The 20,334-nt window shown below is 36.4% G+C and overlaps 1 protein-coding gene and 1 long non-coding RNA gene across 11 annotated transcripts in view; both read right to left on the bottom strand.

Annotated features, from left to right (window-relative positions):
• Window positions 1-20,334, bottom strand: part of Tanc2 (tetratricopeptide repeat, ankyrin repeat and coiled-coil containing 2) — a 251,669-nt gene that overhangs the window by 64,366 nt on the left and 166,969 nt on the right. For all 10 annotated transcript variants that reach the window (XM_048367307.1, XM_048367308.1, XM_048367309.1 and 7 more), the window contains 3 exons: window positions 17,831-18,112; window positions 13,889-14,022; window positions 4,803-5,034 (listed from right to left, as the gene is read on the bottom strand). In XM_048367307.1, coding sequence (XP_048223264.1) covers window positions 4,803-5,034; window positions 13,889-14,022; window positions 17,831-18,112 — 648 coding nt within the window. The remainder of the gene's footprint in view (window positions 1-4,802; window positions 5,035-13,888; window positions 14,023-17,830; window positions 18,113-20,334) is intronic.
• Window positions 8,815-9,325, bottom strand: LOC125366545. Its single transcript, XR_007213863.1, has 2 exons — window positions 8,947-9,325; window positions 8,815-8,851 (listed from the first exon to the last, which is right to left on the bottom strand). It is a non-coding gene; the product is annotated as an uncharacterized LOC125366545 (long non-coding RNA).

Below are 20,334 nucleotides of genomic sequence, written 5' to 3'. Positions count from 1 at the left end.
AGTATTTAGTAGGATTTTATAGGTTTGGAAGGGAGGAAAGCATAAGGAAGGCAAGAAGTTCTTGGATGTTTGACAAAGAAACTGGTTTCACAGAGAAGGAAATGAAGTTGGGTTTAAACTAAAGTTTGAGAACTTCTGTATAAGATTAGTTCTTTTACCTTTATGAGTCAAAAACAATCAAATTATTCATGGCATTTTGGTTCCAGATTTGCACATATACACAGCACAGATATTTTGTAATGATTAATAAGCCTTTATATCTTCCTTTCTTAAAACACAAGGTTTGTATAAAAGAATTTAACTTCAACATCTCAAATTATGAGGTTTTTACTATTATTTTCATGCAGCAATGTCTCAAGAAGTCAATTATGGCTTCCAGTTCTAGCTTTTAATAACGATCACTAGAATAAAATGGGATTCTGATAACACTAAGAAAACACACTATTCTTTTAGAAAGTCCAAAAACTTAAGAAAAAGAGAGGTATTACCTGGGACTAACAGGAATTTACCAAAAAAACTAGGGGCTATCATGTTCTTGATTTGAGGGCTCTTATATATAATTGTCTTTAATTTCTATACAAGAATTTTCTAATTGCATTTGCCTGGCTAAGTACCATCGTCTATCCCACTCACTGATGTGAAGGAGCTGAGTACTGCCATTATGGGCCTGGGAGCTGTCTCTGAGCTCTTCAGCTCAAGACTAGCACTCTACCACTTGAGCCACAGAGCCACTTCCGGTTTTCTGGTGGTTAATTGGAGATAAGAGTCTCATAGGGACTTTTCTGTCCAGGCTGGCTTTGAACTGTGATCCTCAGATCTTGGCCTGCCTGAGTAGCTAGGATTACAGGTGTGAGCCACTGGTACCTGGCACTGTCACGGGCACTGTCACATTTTAAAGAGCTAGTTTGTAAATAATTGGTAGCCTGAAACTGGCTAGGTTGGGATTATTTTCATAATGGAAACTGGTAAAGGTTAACAACAGCCTTCATCCTCCTTTAGCTACTAGAAGTTTATCAGCAAACCACTGTCCCCTTTAATGTCACCTGGTTCCCTCCTAAGAAAGTTAGCACATTTAAGTGGAAAAAAGGCTGGTGATAATGCACCTGTAGATATGTTTTTTAAACACTGCAAACATTCTTAATGTTAATAATCATTGTAATCAAGTAATAAACTTGCCAATAAAACTTTATTTTTCACTTGTACAAATTCCAAGTAGAGTATATTATTTATTCCATGAGTAAATATGTCAATCCTTTTTATTTTTGAAAGGGGTTTATTGGTTCCCTTAATCAAGACAGTGACATTCTTTTTTTTTTTTTCCAGTCCTGGGCTTTGGACTCAGGGCCTGAGCACTGTCCCTGGCTTCTTTTTGCTCAAGGTTAGCACTCTGCTACTTGAGCCACAGCGCCACTTCTGGCCATTTTCTATATATGTGGTGCTGAGGAATCGAACCTAAGGCTTAATGTATACGAGATAAGCACTCTTGCCGCTAGGCCATATTCCCAGCCCAGTGACATTCTTTTAAACCTTGCCTTTTTTCCTTTTTTTTTTTTTTTTGATTCTTTTCCTTTGAATGAATTGTTTACAAGTCACCTATGTATAAGAAGTCAACAAATATTTCATCTGTTAATAAGTGAAAATGGCATGCATACCTAAGAGTACTATTATTTTTGTAGAATTCAGAGCAATAAGGACTTTCCTAATGGTACCAATATCATAAAACAATGAAAACTTCATAAAATAATCTCTTTTCCTTTGGTAAAAGAGGTTTCTGTTTCTCTATTCGTTTAAGAGAAGAAACCTTAATAAGCTTTAGACTTTGCCATTTAGATACAACAATAAAACCCTAAATTCTTATATACATGTAATAATGTGTTACATTCTACAAGTGAGATTCAAGAAATAAGGTAGCATTTAAGCTGATCCTTGAAAGCTGGGTAGAATTATGACAGAAACAGATGTGAGGAGAAGGCATATTAAGATGAGGAAGCAGTAAGTAAATATATGGAGGCAGGAAAATGTAAGGAGTGTTTAAGGACTGAATATTTAGGTTTACACATAAATGCAGGATCATAGGGATAAAATGAGTAATAAGGTTGTAAAGCAGATTGGAGCCAGGCCATCAAACACCTTGATTAAGGATCTGAGAGTTAATTTAGTAGACCACAGAGAATCACTGATTTCTAGAGTGGAAAGTTAAGTGATTAGAACAACACTTTAGTCTATGAATGCGCCCAACCTCATCTGATCTCAGAAGCTAAGCAGGCCCAGCCCTGTTTAGCATTTGGATGGAAGAACAATACCTTATAAAGCTTTATCTGGAAGCAATACATAAAACCTAGAAGACTGGAGAGACTGAATCAGAACTTTCCCACTAGGTATACCATCAATGAGTTAGAAGTATGCTTCAAAATGAATCTCTTAGCCTAGTTCAAGTTACTTGGGAGGCTGAGAGGATCATGTGATCCCAGGAGTTGGAGATCAGCCTGGGCAATCTAGTAAGACCAAGTTAAAATAAAAAAAAAAAAAAAGCAAAAACAAATCCAACCCTTTGGCACTCCAGACAGGAGAAGTTATAAACCTTTATTCAAGTAAGTTATACAATTTTTATATAATTTTTAAAGTGTGTTATGATGTGAAAGAAGAACTAAACCAAAGAACCTGAGAAGACCAGGAAGGCAGTATGTTATGGGTAGCTGAATAGTTCTTAGGGTAAGAGTGGTACAAATAAATTTGAGACAAATATATGTGAGAAGTATTAATAAGGCAGATTAAGAGAATTTAAGAGATTGATGGAATGTGTGTTTAAAAATATTTGTGGAAAATTCAAGGGTATGAGAGAGGTAATAGGTAGTAAAAGCTGAGACAAAGTCATCAGAGTTGGGAAGAAAGAAAAATGTAATGAGTAAATAATCAGTAACAAAGTTGAAGTAAGTGAAGATGAGGAGGCCAGGAGATTAGAAAACATAAACAATTTAATTTTCTTCTTTTTGGTGGTGGTACTGGAGTTTGAACTCAGAGCTTTGTGCTTGTTAGGTAGGTACACAACCACTTGAAACATGCCCAAACATTGTTTTTGTTTTGTGTTTTGTATAAACAAAAATATTTAGGAATTTTGTTGTTACTCAAATCCTTATATTCGGCTTCTAGGCCAGAACATTAAAAGCATAGGGAAGTCAGGTGCTGGTGGCTCACGCCTGTAATCCTAGCTACTCAGGAGGCTGAGATCTGAGGATCTTGGTTCAAAGCCAGCTCAGGTAGGCAAGTCCATGAGACTCTTATCTTCAATTAGCCACCAGAAAACTGGAAGTGGAGGTGTGGCTCAAAGTGGCAGAGCACTAGCCTTAAGTAAGAAAGTAAGAGAACTCTGGTATAGCACCTAGATCCTGAGTTTAAGCCCCATGACCCCCCTCCCCCCCCCAAAAAAAAAAGAGCATAGGGAAAAGAGATTTATGAAGGTGTACACTGTCACTGAGAGTGGCTGGACTAGGTCACAGTTGACACTAGAGCTAAAGAGGAAAGAGGAGAAAAAAGCATGAACACAGTGGGAAACATATTCCAATTCATTTAGACTTAAAAAAATAAATTTCCTGATATAATTTATGTACCATAAATCCTTAGGCTTTTTTTGTTGTTGTTAGTTGTAGAGCCTCAGGGCCTGAATGCTGTCCCTGAGCCTCTTTGTGCTCAAGGCTAGCGCTCTGCCACTTGAACCATAGCACCACTTCTGGCTTTTGAGTGATTAACTGGAGATAAAGAGTCTCAGGGGACTTTTTTGCTGAGGCTGGCCTTGAACTGTGATCCTAAGCTCTCAGCCTCCAGAGTAGCTAGGATTACAGGTATGAGCCAATGGTGCCCAGCTGCCTTAGGCTTTTTAAGTTGCCTTGAAAGTAAATAATTAAGTGATTTCTAGCATCAATATAGTGCTTTCCAATCATGAGTGGTTTACATGAAGTGATGGGGTAATACAAAAAGATTACACAAAAATAGGGAGTTTCTAACTATAGAAACTACAACAACTAGTTGGAGCCACAGTGTGCTTGAACTCCATAGAGAAGCATGGAAGCTCTTTTATCTTTAGTACAAAAAAAAAAAAAAAAAAAAGGAGTCAGGTGTGAGGAGCCAGGCTGACACCTAAGATTCCAACTATATGGGAGGTGAAGATGAGAGGCTCTCAGTTTGAGGCCAGTCTGGGCAAAAGAAAAACTGCACCTAAACTTACACTAGGTGTAATGGCCCACATTTGTACTCTAGCTACTAAGGAATAAAGGTAGGAGGACAGAACACTGAGGCTCTGCTATGGACAAAAAAAAAACCCAGGAGACCCTATCTAAAAAGAACTTTAATAAAAAGAGCTGAGAATATGGCCAAGTTGAAGAACATTTGCCTAGCAAACACATATCTTAAGTGTAAAACCTAATACCAGAAAGAGAAAAAAAAGATAAATTACCATTAGGTATCAAAATGAGAATTTTCATAAAGAAAAGAAGAAGCAGTTGGTGAAGTAATCTATTTGTTCTGAAGTTAAAAAAATACATTTTGAAATAGGGTCCTGTTATGCTTCCTAGGCTGGTCTCAAACTCCTGGACTCAAGCATTCTTTCTGTCCAATCTCCAGGTGCTGAGACTATAACAGTACATCAATATACCTCTCACAAATAAAATATTTTATCTGTTAACTGTATCTGTTAACTGACATCAGCTATGGAACTTTTAGTTCTAGCTATGTGAAAAAAAAATCATTTCTAGAGCACAATCTAGGTGACTGGGGCTCTTTTCATTTTCTTTGGACCTCATCTGTACCTTTGTGGAGATTCTCCAGGGGCTCCAGGACTCCTCTACGGAAGGAGGCCATGGGGTCTTGAACACAGGACCGAAGGCTCAGCATGCTCTGCAGATGAGGCTCCCGTAGAAGTTGCTCCCGATAAGCTGTCAGTTGGGGTGAGCGGCAGAGCAAGGCAGCAACATTGTGGACAAATTCTGGGACTAGGCAGGTGTAGGCATTATCTGCTTGGCAATAATGATAGGCCACCACCTGAAAAATAAAGATGAGAATGAAGGGAGACTTATTATCATAAGCAATAGTTGTGGTCATTGTGCAGTAATTTCTGAACAGTATCTTTTGCTACTCCATTTCCGCAACCATTTTAAGTAAAATTAAAGCTGTTAGTGCAACTGACCAATGTATGTAAGATCAGAAGTTAGGCACAATATTTGTGTTACACACATATATATTATATACATATACTTCTTCTGAACACTAAGAAATAGGAAGCGATATTGAAAGTGAAGATGTACATTATCATACAATGTGAAAATGCTAAAATTTATTCAGCACAGAATACTATATAAGAGAGTCTAATCTTGTAACAAAGCAATAGGAATAAAATAATTGGACAAAGGGCATGCTAATCTCAACAAATACATGTCTCCACAATTTTTTAAATCACAGTTGTATTATAAATGAAGCCTTATAAAAACAAAGTAAGATTAAAAAGTTATCATCATATATTTTTCAAGAATCTGCACAAAGATTAAGTACCAGAATTAGAACAAAGAAGGAAAAGCTCAAAGAACTTAAATTCATGAATCTTAACGTTTAGGGTTTGGCTGTCTGGCAAGAACCTGGAGTTTTAGGCAATTATTTTTGTCTTTGAATATGCACAAAATTCATTCCCTATTTCCTATCTTCTAGTTGTTGTCTTTGCCTTGAATATCACTATCTCTACATAAATATACATGTACAGACATATAAACATGTTTGTATAGACTGAGTCCTAGACAAAAAAATGACACTCCATCTAAAAAATAACCTAAGTAATATTTATTTATTTAAATTAGTTTTTTTTTTTTCTGAGACAGGGTCTTGCTATAGTCAAGGCTATCCTGGACCTCACAATCCTAAACTCAGCCTCCTGAGTGCTGAGATTACAGTCATGAATTACTATGCACAGCTATACTACTTTTCTGGTTCATCACTACTCAGAAAAGTGATGAGACTATATAGAAAATACAACATTAGCAGATGAGATTCAGCACTAGCATCAGCTGATGCCACCATTATCACCATCACCTCTACACTCCTTCTCACTCATCATCAACATGAAAGTTTAGTGCAGTCTTTAAGCTACTATAGCTACTATCTTTGTACCTATAGGAAACAGACCTGTCCCAGTGTTATTCATGGGTTTATTAATAAGACTCTCTCAGCTAACAGTCACCTGGTCAAGAGTCCTGCCTTGAAAAGAGTCCTATTAGTATGGTCATCTTAGCTTTTTAACATGTGCTAGAAATGCCATTTAAAAAAACAACACCTAAAATCATTCTCATTAAAAAAATCTCCATTCTTTTCTTTGGCTAGATTGCTTCATGATCTACTTAAAGACAATGTAAGAAACCCAAAGAGAAACCTTGCCAGAAATTGATCTGCCCTTTCAATGAATACTGAGGTTCAGTGGCTATTGACTATATAGATATATATTTCCACTTGACAAAAAGAAAACAGTAAACCTCTGAATCAATATGAAATTTCATCATATTTTACTTCAATTGATTCCACAGGTTAAGGCTAAGCATAGTTTAGAAAATATGCTATAATTTGCCCTTTACTCACAATAATGGGATATCATTTTAAAGGTAAAAATTCTGAAGTTTAGAAAAAAGATGTTTTTATTGAATTCATTAAAAAAAGCATGTGTATTTGGCTGAGTGAGGTTTCATTTAACAAAGGCCAACATTCAACATGAGCTTTCTGTGACTGCTTCTTTTAAGTATTTATCCAAACATAAAGTCTTAATTACTTCACAGAATTAAGGTAGGAAAAAACCACTCATCTTCCAGAGATTTGCAATGTAGCCCGCCAAATACGTTACTAATAGATATTTCAAAATAGCTATGTAAGAAGGTTATATGTACCTAAAAATTTCAAACATATATTGTTCTTTTCCAGATTTTTCTTAATACAATCTACCATGTTTCCTCTGTGTAAAAATAGGAAACAAGCCTGAAAGCAGAGATTTTTTTTTTCAGTCTCCTATTGTACTGTGTGACTAACTGATGAGGCACTCCTTATGTTTTGAGGAAGTTACATTCACTACTGTCACAACTTCTGGGCACTAGTCCAGAATTAGTCTATTTTCTATAAGTTAGCAAGTGAAACCTTTTTCCTTAGTGGATTCTTATTCCTTAAACAACTTGTATGCATTTCATTTTTAGCTACCTTTTCCTTACATTTTTATCACATTTTCCTTATGTTAGATCTCTAAAACATTTACGGAAACAATTTGATATAAAATATAACTGACATAGTTGTGCTAATTCTTTGTGGAAGAAGAGAGTAATAAAGCTTGTTTTTCCTGTGAGAGAATAAAGAATAGAAGCTGGAATTCAAATCTGACAAAAGATGGAAGGTGAGGAAAACTTGTGTATAAAATCTTTTGATTTAATGCTGTATTTGAGAAATGACAAAATTTGTCATAGATCTTATCAGTAAAGCCTCTGGGTTTGGGTTAAACCTCCTAGGCCTTAATGCTGCATAGACCATTTTGTACTTTAAATGAGTATCTATGACAGGATTAAGCTGATCTTACATTAAAAGGGGGCAGTTTTAAATATCTGGAATTGAGTTGGACAGAAAAAACCTAGTTTACATAATGAGTGCCAAGTTACATTTAAAATCTAAGTTGCAAGTATCTTTCCTTCCAGTCTGTACTCATACTCTTAGGTCATGTCTCCTTTTCTATCACTCTCCACTGCCTGACTGATTTCCTATTCAGCATACCCTTTCAACGCTTAGCAGATCTTTGGTCTCAGTCTGTGGGGACCTGGAGCCTCATCCCTTCCTCTTGTCATTTAGTTCTGACTCTAATCTTCGCTCTGGAACTGGAAGCTAAGAATAGCTCCCAGGCTTACTATCTGCCTGAGTAATTTTCCAGTTTGGAAACCTACCCTTCTTCCTCTTCTCTCTTTTTTTTTTTAAATAGGAATTTTATTTATTTTTTAACTTTAAACTAATTTTAGACTTATGGAAGTGTTGCCAAAGTAGTAGAGTAAGCCAGGCACTTGGGGCTCATGCCTGTAATCCTAGCTACTCAGGAGGCTAAGATCTGAGGACCCAGGTCTGAAGCCAGACTGGGCAGGAAAGTCCATGAGACTCTTACTGCCAATAAGCTACCCAAAAAAGTCAGAAGTGGAAAAAAAAAAAAAAGAGCTCAAGAACAGCATCCATGGCCTGAGTTCAAGCCCCAGGAAAGGTACAAAAAAAGAAAAAAGTAGTTTAGAGTTTCCTCTTATTCCTCACCCAGTTGCTACTTAGTTGCATTTTATGTAACAACAGCATAATTATCAAAACCAGTAAATTAAGATTAGCACAATAATAATAATAATACTGAAAGACATTTCTACAATGTTCTTTCCTGCTCACAATTCTATCCAGAACCCACATGACATTTAATTTTTTTTTTTTTTTTTGGCCAGTCCTGGGGCTTGGACTCAGGGCCTGAGCACTGTCCCTGGCTTCTTTTTGCTCAAGGCTAGCACTCTGCCACTTGAGCCACAGTGCCCCCTCTGGCCATTTTCTGTCTATGTGGTGCTGGGGAATTGAACCCAGGGCCTCATGTATAGGAGGCAAGCACTCTTGCCACTAGGCCATATCCCCAGCCCTGACATTTAATTTTTTCTTAGTCTCCTCTCCTCTGTAAAAGATCTTTGGTAGTTAGTTTTCAGAACTCATATATTTTCAAACATTAGTTAGTTTTCTGAGTGGCTGTCAAACTGGGTTTGTCATATATTTTCTGATGATCTGAGATTTTTTTTCTTTTCTCATAAGAACACCACAAAAGCAGCATTATGTACTTTTTTTTTTTTTTGGCCAGTCCTGGGCCTTGAACTCAGGGCCTGAGCACTGTCCCTGGCTTCCTTTTGCTCAAGGCTAGCAAGCATTATGTACTTTTTATTAGAACATATAGTGGAGTTCTTGACATTGGCATATCTAGTCATAGGTAAGGCAGCCCTTGTTCACTTGGTTCAAGTTAAGGATCTATCATGCTTTCTTTACTATAAAGTTGCTACCATTCTGTTTTGTATTTTAAAAGGTACCAGTGGCTCACACCTACACTCTTAGCTATTCAGTAGGCTGAAATCAGAAGGATCGTGAATGGAGGCCACCTTGAGGAAAATGTAAGGCTCCTTCTCAACCAAGAGTTAGGAGTGATAGTATACAATCTGTCATCCTAGTTAAGTATGAGGCTGAGTTTCTCTTCCGAGGTATATATGGTAAAATTTCCCTCCCTCCCTCTCTTCCTCCCTCTTTCATTTCCTCCTCCTGTTTCTTCCTCCCCCTCTCCTTTCTCCTCTTCCTTCTCATCTTCCCTCTCTTCTCTCTCCTCTCTCCTTTTTCCTCTCCCCTTCCCTCTCTGGAAGACTGGATTACTCTCTTACCAATAAAACAAACAAAAACTAAAAATACTGATTTGAAAAGCTAATTTAAAAGTTAATGTCCATTTTTGTTTTGTTAAAGGTAAACAAATCAAGATTGCTGTCTTATGCTTTCTGCTTTTACTTCTACAGCACAACTTAGCTGAACTGCAAATCTGGTACAATTACTGGGATAACATTCAGTTTTACGTCTCTTTCCCTCCTTCCCCCTCCATACAATGCTTAGGGAAAAATTAAACATGTCCTATCTTCAGGTGCATGTATTTATTTATATTTTTCTTATAATGGAAATAATTATAAAATAAAAAATGTATTTCTAAACTAAGTGTGAAATCAACAATTTCCTACATTAAAATATTTTTAAATTTCTGAATAATGACCATAGACATAAATTTTAGCCAAAGAGGATGTTTTCTGTACAATATGTAATATAAAAAAGAAAAATATGTAATCTCTATATACAAAAGATTAACTTACGGGCTGGAGATATGGCCTAGTGGCAAGAGAGCTTGCCTCGTATACATGAGGCCCTGGGTCTGATTCCCCAGCACCACATATACAGAAAATGGCCAGAAGTGGCGCTGTGGCTCAAGTGGCAGAGTGCTAGGCTTGAGCAAAAGGAAGCCAGGGACAGTGCTCCTTAATTAGGGTAAAGAGTCACTTATAATATTTAATAACAGAAAGGGAAAGGGGGAGGAGGGAGGGAGGAATGAGGGATGATGTAACAAACAGTACAAGAAATGTATCCAATGCCTAACGTATGAAACTGTAACCTCTCTGTACATCAGTTTGATAATAAAAATTTGAAAAAATATTTAATAACATTAACATTATAATAATTATAACAATAGCTATATAAATTACTATACAATATAATTAAATATAAGTATTAATATTAATACTTACAATATTTAGTATTTTTCAAATACAGAAAATAAGTGTCTTGGGATTTCTCTTGATGAGAGAGGGACGAAGATATAGGGAGACTTAACTGATTCTCTTAGCACTTACTACCATCATATGTTAATTTGCTTATTGATCTCCTACCATGAGAACATGGGCTACACAGAACAGAGATCCTTATTTCATCTACAGACCTGGATTACCAGAGCTTTAATATATTCTAAGTAAATAACTGAATGTGATGCTGGATAATTAACAAAGTAGCTGGGAGATATATGTGCCTTTGACTCTTACTAGACAAGATATCTCTGAAGAAAGTAGAACTTGACAATATTATGATTTGTAAAACCTGAGATAAGAAAAGAAAGTAGAAACAACACATACTGAGGAAGATTAAGGAGAGGAGAATGATGAAAATTGAGCTTCTATGAAGTTTATAAAAGAGAAGTTAGATCCTCAGATCTCCATCTCTAATTTTGCTTAGCCTACTGGCCCAACACTCACTGGAAAAAGAATTAATTTACTAGAAAAACCAAATAAGAAAATCTACATTTGAGGATTTAATTTGGAAATAAAAATTTAATTAACAATATAACCTTTTGTATTCATCTAGCTTTAGGGACACCAAACATAGTAAGGTAAGGGTCTTCAATAAAAGTCAGCACAATGAATGTTGAAATCTTGCTCTTTCCTCCCCAATTCCAAAATGCTGGCATCTAGTATGTATATTCTCTAAGCAAGAGACTAGAGAATTCTTTGTAAGAGGACATGAACAGTACTTATGGACATTGACTTCTGGGTATTTTAAATAATGGAAGGGTCATCTTACTATTTTACACATACATAAGCTTTGCATCAGTTTTTTAATGTTTAGCCATTAAGGGAAGGAGAACATGTACTTAAAACAAGAACAGGATGCTACGAAAGGGGAAAAGTTTAGAAAAATAAAAAGCTATTAGAAATTAAAGTTATGATAACCAATACAAATGCTTTTTAAAAGGATGAAAAGCTAATATTTAAGTAATCTATCAAAGCTAGGTAAAAAAAATAAACCCTCAAACTAAGAGTGAAATTATAGAAAATGAGGGAGAAAAATTAAGAAAATAGAGCATAAGCACAGGAAATCTAGTATTTGATTAATAGGAGTTGCAGAAACAGAAAATTATCAACAAATAGTAAAATAGCATTTTATAGAACTGAGGAATATACCCAGTATTAGCATAATAAATGAAACAAAAAGACCTAAGAAAAATGGTGGTAAAAAGAAGATCCTAAAAGCTACTGGAGAGAAAAGGGCATATACAAAGGGTTTTTAATAAGAACAGTATGATAATTTTTAATAACATTGGAAGCTCAAGACAATGAAGAAATGCCTTCAGAATTCGGGGGGAGGACAACTTTTAGCTTAGAATGATAAATTATGTCAAATGGTATACTATGAATACAGGATTGAGACACATTTAGAAAGGTTAAGGCCCACAAAAACATGTATCCTTGGATTGGGAATACGGCCTAGTGGTAAAGTGCTCGCCTCTATACATGAAGACCTGGGTTCGGGCTGGGGATATGGCCCAGTGGCAAGAGTGCTTGTCTCGTATACATGAGGCCCTGGGTTCAATTCCTCAGCACCACATATGCAGAAAATGGCCAGAAGTTGCGCTGTGGCTCAAGTGGCAGAGTACTAGCCTTGAGCAAAAAGAAGCCAGGGACAGTGCTCAGGCCCTGAGTCTAAGCCCCAGGACTGGCCAAAAAAAAAAAAAACCCAAAAACAAGACCTGGGTTCCATTCCTCAGCACCACATATATAGAAAAAGTCAGAAGGCGCGCTGTGGCTCAAGAAGTAGAGTGCTAGCCTTGAGCTAAAAGAAGCCTGGGACAGTGCCCAGGCCCCGAGTCCAAGCCCCAGGACTGGCAAAAAAAACAAAACATCTATCCTTTCTTAAGAAGCCACTAGAAGGGGCTGGGGATATAGCCTAGCGGCAAGAGTGCCTGCCTCGGTATACCCGAGGCCCTAGGTTCGATTCCCCAGCACCACATATACAGAAAACGGCCAGAAGCGGCGCTGTGGCTCAAGTGGCAGAGTGCTAGCCTTGAGCGGGAAGAAGCCAGGGACAGTGCTCAGGCCCTGAGTCCAAGGCCCAGGACTGGCCAAAAAAAAAAAAAAAAAAAAAAAAAAGAAGCCACTAGAAGATGTGTTCTAGCAACAGAATGATGCTAAAATCAGGAACAAAGATGACATGGGATCAAACACAGAAGATAAAGGATAGGAATTTTTAGTATAAGCCAGTGGTAAGCCTTAAGAGTTATCCAGGGCACAAGTTAAGCATCATAGAAGGTTCTAGAGTGGAAATCGCTAGGGAAAAAATGTGAAAAAATGTAACTGGTACCAAGGAGAAGCATTTTATAAACCTATATAAATGGTTAGAAATGACTTAGTCAAAGGCTTGAAGGAAAATGAGTGAATTTTAAAATGAGACATTTCATAAACCTGAAAAACAAAATTGTCCCAAAAGGAACTGTATTCCCTTGTTCCAGAGGAAATGGAATGTGATTGCATGACATCTTATAGGGATTAAATAAAGGCTCCTGATATGTATGTATTGATATATGTATATATACTGTATAATGGTAGAGGAAGATTAAGAGCTTTAACTATTATCAACTATAATAGTCAGAGATAATATATAAATGGATGAGAAATTTTATAGCCACATATGAACACTATTTTTAAAAATATGGGCATAAAAATCAGAGAAGTGGTTCTGAGAGCTGTGAATGTGAATGTTACTTTGAGAAAAATACAAAATTCAAACTCAGTCAGACATAAAAATACCATGAAAAACAGTATAGCAGGAAGAGTTTTGAGCTAGAAATAAAAGTCAAAACATTTTTGGAGACAGTCTTGCTATGTATTTTAGTCTGACTTTCAGCTTTTGATTCTCCTACCTCAGTCCCTGAGTGTTGGCATTATAGATTTATACTGCCATGATGCCTGGCTTAAAAATAAGAGCTACTGATTATTTATACTGTGATCCTTGGCAAATCACGTAGTTCTTTTTTTTTTTTTTTCTTCTTTCTTTTTTGTAGGTCATGGGCTCAGGGCTTTGGTGCTGTCCATTAGCTCATTGCTCAAGGCTAGCATTCTACCACTTTGAGTCACAACTCCAACTCCACTACCAGTTTTTGAGTAGTTAAGGCGAGATAGGAGTCTCATGGGTACTTTTCTGCCCAGACTGGCTTTGAACTGTGCTCCTCAGATCTCAGCCTCCTGAGTAGCTAGGATTACAGGTATTAGCCACTGGTACCCAGCAACCATACAGTTCTTTGAGTCTCAATTTTTTTTCCTGTTCATGGGAGTATTTTATTTCTAAGTCTTTCTAATTCTAACATTCAAATTCCATTATAGTAATAGCAGAAGAGAAAAAGAATGAGAAATTTTTCTTTATGCTGTCATGGATACATGCTTTTGTTCATTTTGTCAAGGGTCTCCTTATCTTTGACTTGGTGTTAGAATGGAACTAGCATGTCCCCAATTTGGAAATCCTATTGTACCTGTGCAGCTAGTCGTCGCATTGCCTCCTCTTGCCGCCTACGCATTTCTGGAGTTCCTGGGCAGCTTCCACTGGTGATAGATGAGTGGGCTGGAGGTGGCTGCGTCAGTGGCAGCTCTCTGTTGGCGTCTACGTCTAGATTAAAAAAGAAAAGATGTTTGCATCAGATAATCACAATTCTGAACTAAAGAAGATTGAATTTCATTTGTATGATCTAGTAACTCCCATTTCTAGCTCTATATTCAAAGAAAGGGAAACATATGCCCACATCAAATTGAACACCATTATTCAAATAAGCATAATTTATAACAGCCAGAAAATGAAAACAGCTCAAAAGTCTATCAACTGATGACTGGTAAAATGTCATATCTCTGTACAATGAACTATGACTTCACAATAAAAAGAAATTAGACGCCTTTCTATATTTGTAACTTAGATGACCCATGAACATATTACCTATGCCTATTGTCAAAGAAGTCAGTCACAAAGACACACATGCAAGACAGGGAAATCCACAGAACCAGAAAAATAAATTAGGGCCTTCCTCAAACAGAAGGTACAAAGTTAGAAAGAAAATGGAGATCTACTGGTAGGAGGCATGGATTTCTTTTAGCAGAATAAAAGTGTTCTAAAATTAGATTATGGTGATAGTTAAATAAGCTTGTGAATATACTAAAAATCCTACCTGAGTACTTTGTTATTTCAGTTTATCTTATTTTTTTGAGACAGGATCTTATCACATTGTCTGGGTGGACCTTGAATTCTCAATTCTCCTGTTCGGCCCTCTGAGTGCTGAGATTACAGAGTATAGACCACCATATCTGGATCTGAATTGAGCCCTTTAAATGGGTGAATTGTAAGGGTTGTAAATTACAGTTTCACAAAACTTATTTTAGAAACTTAAATTCAGTTGTTCTGTTATTTTGAAAATGTATTGTTACATTCTCTAAATTTCTACTACTAGAAATTACAGGCTGTATTCAGGAATAAGATCATAATTTAAAAAAGATTTGAGATGGTTATTTGGTAGCCAATGGCTATTGAAAAGAAGGAATAGGGAAAGACAGTCCATATTTAACTTTGTACCAGTAAGAGTTGCCATGCAACAGATGAGGTAGATTTTTTGGTCACTGAATAGAATTCTGAATCACTGCAGAGTGTGAATACAAAGGAAAAAATATGAAGGAACGTGTGACATTTTATGTTAAAGTTTAGTGATTGTTACTGTAATACTTCTGCTTTTCGCTCTCTTCCTGATTCCATTTCCTTTTATCTAGAATTTTATTTTGTGGGTAACTACTGTCCAAATATTCTGCCTTCTATGTATTTCCTTTTGACATTGCCCTCCATTTTGTCAGGATATCTTGTTTGGTATTCAGAAAACAACAGAGATAAAAAGTAATAAGTAGTAGTCAGTGTGCACAGCAAAGCAGTATATAGACTTCTGAGAAGAGCAGAGCTAGGATTACTGAACTTGGCAGCTGTTTAGGGGCTTGGTAGCTATTAAATGTCAGATCTAGTAACTACACTAGGACTCTTAGTGATAGGAAAACAGACTTGTATTAGGCAGAGCCTCCCTAACCAGTGTACTGAGTATACTTGTAGTGAATACAATTATGTTTGAATTATACAACAAGTCTATTTTCACAAAATGTTTTTGATCTTTGTGTGTCTTGGTGGGGGGTGGTGGGGTGGCAAAAAATGATGGGGGAGTCAGATATACGAAAGCAGGCAGAAAATAGGATGACAGGGTAGTGTCTGCCTTGACAGCTCTTCTGTACTTTCCAAGGGAAATGACAAGGAGGGGGCAGACTGAGAGGTTGGCTGTAAAGGAATGAAGCACTGCAGGCTAAATTGCTCACATCTTTTGCAGCAGCACTGCTAAATGTGGAGGAGGCAGAAGAAAGAACAACAGATGATGCAGAGACAGAAGTCAAAAGAACTTTCTACGTATTATTATTACTACAATTACATCATTGATATCACTAATCAAGGATTAAGAATGCCAGGGAAGTTACAAATAAACCTACCTAAGTTTAATGTAACTTATAAAAGATTTAGCTAAACCTCTGATATCATTATTATTCATTAATTTAAAAAAGCAGGCTGTTTCAAATAACATTTTCAGTGTCAGCTCTTACAGTAGCAGATTTAAGCTGAAAAACAGCTTGCATTCTATTAGTCACTTATTCTTGACTCTTCTTCAAGGACTATTAAGATGGTAGAGGCAGACTAGTTTGAACATAAATAGATTACAACAAAGACTTTTGTATAAAGCAATACTGGTTCATGTAACTCTATTTATAGATACATATTATCTTTTTTGATTCCTTTTCAAGTCTTGAGAGTTAACTACGAAGTCAAACCTATAGACTCAACAGTGATACTTATGGCATGAAATGGGGACTATTCTATTGTTTCCAGAGATACTCAGGAAAGAGGAGGCAATAGCTATTTAAAAATAACTTAATGAACTACCTCTAAAGAATCTTTAAGTGGGTAGAACACAGTCTATTTTCTGTAACTTTCTTGCCTAGGTTTATGGGGATAGGAGAGTCATTAGGTACTTTTACTTCCTGAGAAAACAGCTCTCACCCTTGAGATTTATTTTCTGTCATGCAGGATTCTACCACTGTTATCGGTAATGATATAGGAAGGCGTCAAAGAGCATATTAGCTATTTGGTTTTCCTTCTGATTCACTCAAAGAACTCATCTCTTGGGGTGATAGACATTTAAATATCCAAAGAAATATACTGAAATATGATTGGAAATTTATATCCACCCTTTAAGACATGTTCTTAGAATCAAAATTTTAGCAAGAAGCAATTTATTTTATTTTTGAGGTGTTAGGGATTGAACTCAGGGCTTTGCTCATGATAAGCAAGCTCTCTACCTCTGAGACTATATAGCACTAAAAACAATTTTAAGGATATACTAGTCATATTTCTTCATTTTTCAAAAGAGAAAATTGAAATATAAAAAATTACAGGAAATTTCTTAAGAATATAAAGTAATATATTCATTTTGAGTGCTTGGACACATATACTGAGTTCTTGACTATTTCAATCTACTTTAGAACAGTACTTCATTTACTCGGCATACTATTCCTCCTAAGAATTCTCTCATATAATTTTTTTTTACCATGTCCTGGTTAAAAGGGTATTTTGATTCAACTAGTTTTCTTCTTAAGACATTAGCCTTTCTTCTATATGTGAATCCTTCCTAAGTTTATCAGACACAATTTACATACTTGATATAAAGCTATTAAGTAATTTCAATAGGAATAAAATGTATGGAGAGTAGACCCTGTGACATGATAATCTCATATAAATAATTTTGAGTGGTTACCTATCAGTGTGTGATAAGCCAAATTACTAATATTACAGTAAAATCTTCCCCTTTTTTTTTTGCCAGTCGTGGGGCTTGAATTCAGGGCCTGAGCACTGTCCCTGGCTTCTTTTTGCTTAAGACTAGCACTCTACCACTTGAGCCACAGCACCACTTCCGGCTTTTTCTGTATATGTGGTGCTGAGGAATTGAACCCAAGGCTTCATGCATGCTAGGGAAGCATTTACCACTAGGCCACATTCCCAACCCAAATCTTCCTTTTTTGTTCTATGATTACCAACAAAAATCAGGTAGACTGGTTTCCTACATATGATGCATATAGAGGAACATTTATACATTTTTATTTATTGTCTTTACTTGACTGAATTTCACCAACAAGAAGAGACCATAGAAAGATGGATGAAAGAATGTTTTCTCAATTTAGACTGCTTAGTTTTGCCATTTATTGGTGAGAAACCTGGGACTGGATACTTAACCTCTCAGCCTCAGATTACTTACATTAGAAAACAAAATGATATATGATTTAATATAAATATGTCAGAAAAAAAATTTCAGAGCAAAGAGGCAGAAAGCTCTCTGAAAAGGAATACTTACGTTTGGGAGAAGCATGTGGGCTGTCTGAGGCAATCTGTCTCATCCGTGTACCATGGCAGCTGAGTGCCACCAGTCTGGAAATGATGGCAGTTTTGCCAAACCCAATGTTCCCCACAATCACCACTCCCTGGTTTACGCTGTCATTTGAACTTTGAAGTTGAGCATCTATTTCGTGGAAAACCCAATCCCGGCCGACAAACACCGACTCTGTAGTGATGCTGGGCACTTCAAAGAGCAGAGGCTTCAGAGAAATATCTGGAGGTCTATAAGGTGCAAAGCGAACTGAAAGGAACAATAAGACACAGGAAGTTAGCCCAGTGGAAGAGGGGGAAAGGAGAGAGAGAGAAAGCAGTTTAGAAGACTATTGTGGTTATAGTGTGAAGGGTCCTATAGCTCTCTTTCTATGCCTGGAGATAACCTTTTAATATTGGATTAAGGTGAGATGCAAGGGTAGAGTTCCTGGGTGTGAGGCTAGGCTACTGTGAGGCATTCAGATGGCTTAAGACAGCATCTTTTTGCCAAAAAGTAAGGACAGATTTCAATATTGAAACCACAATACTTGTGCCTGTACCTTTCTGTTGGAAGCAATGTAAAGTAAAATACTTATAAAAACATCACTAACAGTAGTAATTCTTTTTCTTTTAAGTGTATGATAGTGTTTTGTTTTCTAATCCTTGAAAGCTCTGATAGGTTAGAAAGTCTTAAACATATTATATAAATAGTTAAAGAAGTAGAAGCCAAACTTTTGCTAATGTCATAGTGTCTAGATTGATAGCATTCATGATGATTAATAAAAGGCTTTTTTTTAAGTTTACATCTACATTTTAGTGATAGATTCCTGTGACTTTTCTCAAGAGTTTTTTTTTTTCTTCTGTGCTTCTCTAATTATGGGATGTGCTATAGGCCAATCAGGAGCTATAATTTCAACAGTTCTCTAAAACTGCATAACAGATGTGAGTTAGTTTCAAAGATCAAACTTCTAATTTTATTGATGGTAAAAGGAAGTTTTGCCTAACTATCTTTTTGAGTTATGTATCTAGTAAGTGTTCTAGGATATATCATTTTTTTTTCTTTTGGGAACAAGGTATCTCATTTCTCTATTACTAACCTTAGCATAATTCCTTGACATATGACATAGGTACTCAATAAATGCTTAAGCATTAGAGAAGGAATCATACTCTCGCCCTATTTTATGTTTTGGAGAAAGAAAGGCCAGGGCTGGGAAAGAGATGAGACAGAAGAAAGAAAATCAAAAAGGGGAAAACAAGACCTACTTATACTACTTACATTATTCTACAATATACTTAAAAGCACTGTATACATTATAAAATGGAATTGTGAAGAGGCAGACTACTTGAGTTTTTGCAATTTTGGCAGACTGTTTTTAGCTCTTCAGGTAAAAAATTACTTTATATTTTGTTTCAAATGAGGTTTTCATGAATAACTGATAGCAATTTATAATAAATATTAAACTTAAAGGCATTAGTCTTAGAGAGAGAAAATTGGTGCCAGTACTAGAGCCTGGATTCAGGGCCAAGGTGCTTTCTTTTTTGCTCAAGTCTTCTGGCATTTTGCTGGTTAACTGGAAGTAAGAGTCTTGGAGATGTGCCTGCCTGAGTGGGTTTGAGCTGTAGTCCTCAGATCTCAGACTGCTGAGTAGCTAGGACTATATATATGTGAGGCACCAGCACCTGGCAAGAAAAACTCTTAATAAGATAAATAATTGTGCCAGGTGTGGAGATTCATTACTGTAATCCTAGCACGTGTCAAGTAAAATGGTAAGTTTACAAGTTCAAAGCAAGACCTACTCTCAAAACCCTAAGGGGAGGGAAGATAGCATGATCTCATATTGACATAATTCGTCATCATATTATAGCCTTCTGAGAAAACTCTGACATTTAGAATAGTTATTTTAATTTTTTTTCTAAAAATTCACAAAAGTCTCAGGAGAAGAACACAGACAAAATTAGACCAGTACCATCTGGTGAAACAACTGTGGATACCAGAAACAACCCAGAAACAGTTCCTGTACCTCAGAACCTATGACTTTTGTTAGATCAATATGATAAAGGAAGTCATATTTTTATGTACCAACTCATAAATTTAGGACTGTTTGCCTGCATCGTGAGCATAAAAGTAAAAGAAATTCCATAATCCTAAACAAATATTCCTTTAGTTTGGATATTAGCTGGTTTTCTCTAGGGTAGAGAACACTGAGATAAGCCACTGAGAAATTACTAATACAACTATAGTGGACCTAAGGAAAAAAAGATGACCAATTCTATACCATCAAGTATGTATCTTTCGTACCCATGGTGTCCAGGGTATAGCAGTCCTAGGGCAGCAACAGAGCCGGAAGACCATCTAACCCAACCCTTCTCAAACCAATAAAATATGCTACCATCTGCCATTTACTAAAATGATGTGCATACAAAGGAATGGCTAGATATATAAAGACAGAAAAATGTTAATGGTAAACTTAAGATGATTGGGTAACCATGTTT

Source organism: Perognathus longimembris, chromosome 17 (genome assembly GCF_023159225.1).
Source record: "Perognathus longimembris pacificus isolate PPM17 chromosome 17, ASM2315922v1, whole genome shotgun sequence".
Taxonomy (NCBI): Eukaryota; Metazoa; Chordata; class Mammalia; order Rodentia; family Heteromyidae; genus Perognathus; species Perognathus longimembris.
The sequence above is the reverse complement of the archived record's forward strand: the minus strand, read 5'-3'. Positions and strand labels throughout refer to the sequence as shown.